General features: G+C 37.7%; 1 protein-coding gene across 1 annotated transcript; it reads right to left on the reverse strand.

Annotated features, from left to right (window-relative positions):
- Positions 1-8,398: 8,398 nt before the first annotated feature.
- Positions 8,399-9,325, reverse strand: LOC100768582 (olfactory receptor 4N4). Its single transcript, XM_027386479.1, has one exon. The coding sequence runs from the start codon at positions 9,323-9,325 to the stop codon at positions 8,399-8,401; it is 927 nt and encodes a 308-aa protein (XP_027242280.1).

Raw genomic sequence — 9,325 nt, forward strand, 5'->3', positions numbered from 1 at the left:
TGACTTGTATATTTTTATTACCATTTCAATATCCATATTTTCTTATGGGTCTGTTTGTGGTGGTGAGTTCTTCCTGGTTTAATTTTGTTGTTTTGTCTGAAATTCATCCCATTTTTTAAAGCTTTCTAACTCAATGATGTCCAGGTTCTAAAGTGTCCCCTTATTATATTCTGAATTTGTTGGGTGTCTGTTTTAATGTGTCTTGCATTGACTGAGTTTTCATTTCATTTGTTCTTGTTTCTTTTGTTTTTTACAATTTTATGTATAACATAATTGCCTTTTTGTTGCATGGTGCTACAAATGATAATGACGTGAGCACAAAGGCTACTTAAAGATGGTTTAAGACCTCAAAATGGTCCACCTGCCTGTTTTTATGCCAATACCAAGCTGTTTTCATTACTACATATCTATCGTAGAGCTTGAAGTCAAGGATGGCGATGCCCCCAGATGATCCTTTATTGTACACAGTTGTTTTGGCTATCCTGGGTTTTTTATGTTTTTCCATGTAAAGTTGAGTATTGTTCTTACAAGGTCTGTGAAAATTTGTACTGGAATTTTGATGGGGATGGCATTGAATCTATAGATTACTTTTGGTAGAATTGCCTTTTTACTATGTTGATCCTACCTATCCAAGAGCATGGAAGATCTTTCCTTTTTCTGATACCTTTTTAATTTCTTTCTTTAGAGACTAAATTTCTTATGGTACAGGTCTTTCACTTTTTTGGTTAGTGTTACCCCAAGGAATTTTATGTTGTTTGTGGCAATTGTGAAGGGTAATGTTTCTCTAATTTCTTTCTCAGCCCATTTATCATCTGTATATAGGAGAGCTGCTGACTTTTTTTAGTTAATCTTGTATCCTTTATACTCCCAAAGGTGTTTATCATCTGTAGGAGTTCCCTGGAAGAATTTTTGGGGCCACTTATGTAAACTATCATATCATCAGCAAATAGAAAGAGTTTGACTTCTTCTTTTCCAATTTGTATCCCCTTGATCTCCTTTTGTTGTCTTTCTTATTGCTATGGCTAGAACTTCAAGTACTATGTTGAATAGATATGGAGAGAGTGAACCACCTTGTCTTGTTTCTGATTTCAGTGGGATTTCTTTGAGTTTCTCTCCATTTAGTTTGATGTTGGCTGCTGAGTTACTGTATATTGCCTTTATTATGTTTCAGTATGTCTCTTGTATCCATATTCTCTCCAAGATCTTTATCATGAAGGGGTGTTGAATTTTATTGAAGACTTTTTCGGTATCTAATGAGATGATCATGTATTTTTTTATATTTACTTTTTATATTTATATTATCTAATGAGATAATCATGTATTTCAGTTTGTTTAAATGGTGGATTACATTGATGGAGTTCTGTATATTGAGCCACCCCTGCATCACTAGGATGAATTCTACTTGGTCAAGATGGATGATTTTTCTGATGTGATTTTGGATTCCAGTTCCAGTATTTTATTGTATATTTTTACATCTATGTTCATGAGGAAAATTAGCCTGTAATTCTCTTTCTTACTTATGTGGTTTGGGTATCAGAGTAGATGTAGCCTCATACAAAGAATTTGGCAATGTTCTTTCGGTTTCTATTGTCTGGAATAATTTTAGAAGTGTTGGTATTATTTCTTCTTTGAATATCTGGTAGAATCTACACTGAAACCATCTGTTCCTGGACCTTTTTGGTTGGGAGGCTGTGTTTATTCCCTTAGGGGTTATAGGTGTATTTAAGTTGGTTTATCTTCCCTTTTTTGTCTTTTCTTCCACTTCTTTAAAGGAACTTTTCATTTCCTCTTTAAGGTCCTCAATGATCCTCATAAAGTTATTTTTAGGTCATTCTCTTCTGCTTCATCTGTGTTGGGATGTTCAGGTCTTGCTGTTGTAGTGCCACCTGTGGTGCTGTATTGCTCTTTATATTGTTGAGTGTGTTCTTACCTTGTTGTCTACACATCTCTTCCTCTAATCTGTATAAGTGAAGCTTGTGCTTCAAGGAGTCTTTCTTTCTCCAATTGGTATAGTTGGGGGCTGTGACTTCGTTATTGCTCCTTCAGGCAAAAGCAGAGCAAACCATCTGGTGAACATTCCTCCTAGTGGAAGTGGGCTCAATCATTCTTTGAGATGAAGGTTCTGGTTGACACTCCTCCCATTGGAGGTGTAGGTGGAGCTGAGGGTCTAGTGGTTGATGCAGTAGTGGGTTGGAGGAGGAAATGCTGGCCATGCCTGCTTGAGGGTTGGCACAAGTGACTCTGACCATGCACACTTGGGTGTGGTCAGAGTGACATAGAAAGGTTTTAAATATAGGGTTGCATGCATGTGGCTCTCTCTGTGCCCTCTCCTGCCTGGTGGTACAGGACTGGCTCCATCATGTGAGTACTTCCTAATAAACAATCTGTTTTTCAAACTAGTTCTAACTTCATTGTGATCTGCATTAATTGCATTCCACATTAGGGGGGTATCTCCAACCATGAAATGGCAGTGGATGCTGGCTGGGATACAGGTGCTCTTTCCCAGAGGAACTTCTTGCAATAGTTTCTGGAAGCTTCTGCTGGAAACTGCTGCTGTCGTCACACCCAACAATCACTCCTCACTCCTGGGCCTAAGGCTGGGACCTCCCTCTGACACTGCTCCCATGTCTGAGTGTCGGATGAGACTCTTGGCTCCCTTGACTCTACTTCAGGCCTGAAACTCGGGCCTCCCTCTGCTGCTGCTTCTGGGTTAGGATTCAGGCCTCCCTCTGATGCTGCTCCAGGCCTAAAGCTCAGGCCCCACTTACTGTAATGGTATTAACCAGATTCAGAAAGACAAGCATCGAGTTTTTCTCATGTGCAGAGCACATATCGGAAAACAGTAATGAACATGCAAGTTAGACTATTTCAGAGAAGAAAGTGGATAAGGAGAAGAGGCAATGAAATGAGAAGACAATGAGAGCAAAGCAGTTAAAGGGCTTTATATAAATTATGAAAATGAAAATCTATAATTGTGTATGATTAATACACAATGATATCTTTTTAAGCACGAAAGCATGTCTGACTGAGGTATAATTTATATGCAGTAAGTACATACCTAAGGGGCAATTTGATAGATTTTAGTTCTTTTTCATTATTGGTACTTGAGAATTCTTACAATGCATTTTCATCATATTTACCCCATCCTCGCTACCCCCCAAATATACTCCTGTGTCCCCTTTTCTGTTTTCATATATCAATTACAATTTTTTCTTCCCATGGATGTGTGGCTTTCAAATGGAATTTGGAAGCACTCTAAAAATGATAAGTTTACCCTTCACCTAGTAGACATCAAGTGTTATTATCTCTCCTCTGCTATACGTGGAGATTCACATCCAACTCCCTTCTCCATATTGGGATTTGATCTGGCTTGAATTTTCACTAGGTGTGTGAATGCTGTCACAATTGCTGGGATTTCACGTGCACACCTGCCTGAATACATCTGCAGGACACTGTTTCTTTGTACTCTGTCAAATCCTTTGTCTTTTATACTCTTTTTGCCGATTATTCCACAATGATCCCTGAGGCTTGGGAGGAGCACACAGATGTCCATTTGATGGATGAACATTCAGTGGTTTATTATTCTCTGTACCCTGACTAGTTCTGACTCGCAGGGTTAAACAGCATCTTCTGCAAATAGAAGCTTCTCTCATGAGAGCTGAAAAGTGTATTGATCAGTGAGTCATTAGGAAGTTGTTTAATACTGTGTTCACTTAGCAGAATAATATTAATGAGGTTTCTCATAGGTCTATTAGCTCACTAGACACAGGTTCTTAGCCCCAATGATGGTGCCAGACATGGGTATCATCTTGTACAGACAGAATTAAATCTACTCAGAAAGTGTTTGGTTAGTCCCATGACATTCCTCCTACTGGTATATCAGCGGTATGTCTTGCCAGGACTGTTGTCATTATAGATCACAGAGTTCATAAACCTTTAATTCTCAAATATGTACTTGGAAAATTAAAGGTGAATATATTCAAGGTATAAAAAGCAAACGTTCTTTATACAGATACACTGTACAATCATCACCTCACATACATACATCAAGAGGATGGAAAAAGGTGGTGAGGACACTAAAAATTAACTCATCATTATATTTCAGTCAACAGTAGAGTATTATTACTGTCATGGTTTTGAACATTAGAACGTCAAGAACTATTCAGAAATTTTTCATTTTACACCATAGCCATTGGCTCTGACAAACAGTATCCCAGTTCCTCAATTTCAGAGCCTAATGAGAACTATTTTATCACCTGGTTTATGATTTCTTGTTTTTTTAAATTAAAACTACAATTAAGTTGAACAGAACATCCTCCTTTATGTGTTTTTGATTTATGTGTGTTGGATTAATAAAATCTCTTCTCAGTTTACCTATATTGTCACAAATAACAATATTGCATCCTCTTGCTAATAACAATAAAATAATATTCTTGGGTGTGTGCCCATTTATCACATTTCAGCCATATATCTATCAGCTGACACATTGTTTTCATACAATGTCACTGTGAATGCTACAGTAAGCATGCCAGTTCTGATATTTGTTCAAGGTACTGATTTCTGGATCTTCTGATAGATGCCCAGGAATGAGGTTGCTGGGTCAAGTGAATACTCTAACTTTTATTAGAGCAACTTCTGTAACATTTTCTGTAATGTCTCTACTTTACATACCTATGAAAGTATATAATTGTCTCCTTTTCCACATATAGTCACCAGTATATAATAGGCCATTACCTATTATATATCACAAAACCATGAGTCACTCACTGCACAAAATATTTACATTGCTGCCCAGGTTCCTCATGGCCATTTTGGTTAATATACTCCAAGAAATGTAACTAATATTCTGTCACCACATATTTGTAGTACACAATCTTTGCTTCATATAAGAGTAATAATGAAGACAACATTTTGTTCCTGGATATTCTCAATTAATTAATATAATGCTGGAAAGTTATTTATTTTTAGAAATATTGTTTCATTATATTCTTTAATACAGTACATTCAACAACTTTCCTTATTTCTTTACACTATTAATTTTATTCTCATTATTAACTACCTTTGGAAGAAAACCCCCTTTGTTAACAATTTAATCAAAATGTCCATGGGGCATAACTCTATTGCCAAAATTTATGTTTCTTAACAAAGATCAATATTCTGAACAAATACAAAAGTGATTCAAGGACTAACATTCATTTGTTGAGATTTGTTTCTACAAGATCACTATATCAATTATCTTTCAGAGTTGCACTCTGATATTTGCCGTGTGTGTGTGTGTGTGTGTGTGTGTGTGTGTGTGTGTGTGTGTGTGTGTGTTTCTTCTCATAAATATTTTCTAACCATGAAGAAACTTGCTCTACTCTTATATGGAGAAAAATGATGATTAATCTCCAGAGAACAAGGAAGAGATTTTCTAGGAATGGAGCAATATGGGTGATAGGGATGTCAAAGCCATCTACCCAAATACAGGGAAACAAGAAAACTAGTCCAGAGGCAGTCAGCACTAAGAAAGTGTACCCAAGTAAACAGTAAAATCAAAAGGACCACCTAGCTGGACAAATGTGCCCTTGATAATGAGTGAAGACTTCACTTACCTGTGGATATAAGGACAAATGATTTAGATTATATTCGGGATTATGCTGATCCAATTGATAGGGTTCAGTGAACACTGAGGAAGAGGAGGCAAAAAGTTTTTTTCTCCTTTTTTTATTTAAATTAGAAACAAGCTTCTTTTACATGTCAATCCCAGTTCCCTCTCCCTCCCCTCCTCCCCTGCTCCACACCAACCCCCTATCCCATCTCCTTTCTGCTCCTCAGGGAGGGTGAGGCCTTCCATGGGGAATCTTAAAAGTCTGTCATATCTTTGAGAGCAGGGCTAGACCCTCCCCCATGTGTCTAGGCTGAGAGAGTATCTCTCTATGTGGTGTGGGCTCCCAAAGTCCATTCGTGTACTAGGGATGAATACTGATCCACTACCAGAGGCCCTATAGATTGCCCAGACCTCCAAACTGACATTCATGTTCAGGTAGTCTGGAACAGTCCTATGCTGGTTTCCCAGCTGTCAGTCTGGGGTCCATGAGCTCCCCCTTTATCAGGTCAACTGTTTCTGTGGGTTTCTCCAGCCTGGTCTTGACCCCTTGGGAAAGGGAGAATTATAATTTAAGCTAGTCTACACATTCTCATTTTTCTCAAATTTTTCAAAAATAAACATTTGAAGTGACAAAATATAAATAATATCACAAAATACCACAATTGTTCATGTACTTGGTTAATAAAGGTATGGAGAGATATTTATTAACTTGTGAGAAAATTTCGTGAAAGAAAACTGTGTAAAATGAAAAATGCTTCCTGAAGAGGACACACAAAAGGAGAATAGAAGCAGGCACTGGCTTTTTTGAGTTTCCTTATGGATAGATATTTAAACAAGGAAATTAATCAGAGACTAAAATACATTAGAAAAGTGAAATAAGAGCTGTCCTCCTTTGCCCAGTAAGCATTTAAGAGTGTCTGTGTCTAAGTAAGCAGGATAGGTACCGATGTGGATATAAAATGTTGACTAGGATGTCTCAGATGTTAAGAGAATTTACTCTTCTTGCAGAAGACATGGGTTCAACTCTGAGAGCCTACTTGTTGTATTACAACCACATATAACTGCAATTCCATGTGACACAAGACCTTCTAAATTCTGTGAGCACAGACATACACAAAGGCAAAACACTCATATATATGAAATACGCATTTAAAATTGACTAAATAAATAGTACTGACTACAAGAAGTAATTAATCACCGGCCATTAGATATACCATAGAGAACTGGCTATGGGGAGAGATGATCCAATTATGATCTATATTTAAGTCAAAGAAAGATAAACTCCAATAACTTCCTGTTGGCTCTCATTATGGTCATCATGTGTCTGTGTAATTGTTAAAACTGTTCTATTATGAGAATTTCCTTTACATCCCTATCTTTCACAGTAGTTTGAGAAATGGGAGTTTGAAGTAGCAATATCCAATTTGCAAGTGTTAAAAAAAAGTGTCATTATACTTTAGTTGGGAAAAGTAAAACAAAATGAGAAAGGAAAGCTAAGATGATAATGTGGACAAAGTGTTTGAATCAGAAGCAGGAGCAAAGGAATGCCAGGAAGCAAGTGCATTTCTTCTTTGGAGAGCCACAGTAGCCTGTTAACTGGAGAAACTACCTTTGCTTGGAGAGTACAGATGATGATAAACTGAAGAGAGAGTAAGGTCACTTAAGTACTGCATTAGCAAGTCTCACTTTCATGAGGAAGCAAGGAGGGGCATAAGAAGTGTGACTGTGAAGGGATGAATGCTTTAAAATGACCTCTGGGATATTTATCTTGTAATACAATAAGATACTGAAAATAATATGCTTCTCCTGTGGTCTAGATGAAGAGAAAGGTATTAGACTATAGTGTGAGCTGTTAAATAGAGACTGAAAGCCCTAAGGATGAAAAGTTGTGTCTCAACTCCAGTAAAAGACAGAAGAGGTAAGAAATGTCAATAACTTGCTTGTGTTTTATACCAGGTGATCTAGAGAATACCATCTGGCTCTTGATATTTTATAAACTATTATCCAAAGAGTCAAAATAGGTTCATCTATTCCTAAAATCTTATGGTGAGGATCCATTACACAACTGACAGAACTGTGAGTAAGTTGTTCTTTTGCTTAAAATACTAAGATGTTATTACTAGATTTAGGGGATAAACACTGAAACTCTTTGTTTCAGCCTTAAGCCTATCCTAGTTAGGCTTACTATTGCTGTGATAAAACGCCATGACCAAAAGCAAAACAGAGAGGAGAGAGTTTATCTTTCTTACATTTCCATCAATCAAAGATGTCAGGATAGGAACTCAACAGGACAGGAACCTGGAGGCAAGAGCTGATGCAGAACCCCTATAACCGTGCTACTTAATGGCTACATTGGCTTGATTTCTTACAGAACCCAGGGTCACCAGCCCAAGGGTGGCACCACTCACAATGTTCTGCACCCTCCTCTATCAATTGCTAATTAAGAAAATGCCCTACAGCTAGACTTTATGGGACATTTTTCAACTGAAGTTCCCTCCTTTCAGATTACTCTAGCTTGTGTCAAGTTGACTTAAAACAAGACAACCCAATGCCCTTTACTGTTTTTTTTTTTACTCATGTATCTTATTAACTGTGATCTCTACATTTACCACACTCATCCAATATACTTCAATAACTCTGTTATTCCTTTTGCAATCTTTAAAGCATACAAAGTTTAATCTCTGACTGAGTAACTCTACCAAATCACATATACGATGCCTGAAAAAAAATATTCAAACCAACAGCATTTGTTTTATAACAATAAATGCCATGCAAAATTACCACCTTGATTCCTCTTTTAAAAACAAGTTAACAAACTATATGCCGAATGACTAACTTTTTCATGGAAGTTTTTACTTCCTGGTTTCTAAGAGTGTAAATCACAGGATTCATTAAGGGAAATATTACTGTGTGAAAGAAAGAAACCACTTTGTCAACTGACAAGGCTGTGAACGGACGTGTATAGATGAAAATTGCAGGTCCAAACATAAGAAATATGATTATGACATGAGTGGTACATGTGGATATAGCTTTGTTCTTTCCTTCAGAAGCTGACCTGTGGACATGGCATAAAATAACTGCATAGGAAGTCAGAAGCCCAAGGAAGCACAAGAGAGTAAGCAGGCCACTATTAAAGACCATTAGAAGCTCAACAGCAAAGGTGTCTGTGCAGGCTAGCTTGATGACCTGCGGGACATCACAGAAGAAGTTATCTACATGGTTTGGACCACAGAAAGGCAAACGGAGGATGAGAACAACCTGAATAATGGAGTGAACAAAGCCTCCAAACCACAGGGCCAACAACATCACATAGCAAGCTCTGGGGCTCATGACAGTGGAATAGTGTAAAGGTCTGCAGATGGCAATGTAGCGGTCAAAGGCCATCACAACCAGAAGCAACCCTTCCCCTCCTCCAAGGAAATGCAAGAAAAACAGCTGAGTGATGCAGGATCTGTAGGAGATTACCTTCTTCTCAGAGAAGATGTCTACCAGCATCCTGGGAGTCACAATGAAGGAATAGGAGGCATCCAGGAAAGCCAAATTTCCCAGGAAGAAATAAAGTGGGGCACTGAGTCCAGGGTCTGACCTGATGGTCAAGATGATGAGGATATTTCCAGGCAAAATGATGATGTAAAAAATTAAGCTCAGAACAAAAACCAAGAGTTGAATGTCATATGATTGAGTCAGTCCTATGAGGATGAATTCTGTGACAACTGTCCTGTTTTCTTTCTCCAT

The sequence above is a fragment of the Cricetulus griseus genome, assembly GCF_003668045.3.
Source record: "Cricetulus griseus strain 17A/GY chromosome 1 unlocalized genomic scaffold, alternate assembly CriGri-PICRH-1.0 chr1_1, whole genome shotgun sequence".
Lineage (NCBI taxonomy): Eukaryota > Metazoa > Chordata > Mammalia > Rodentia > Cricetidae > Cricetulus > Cricetulus griseus.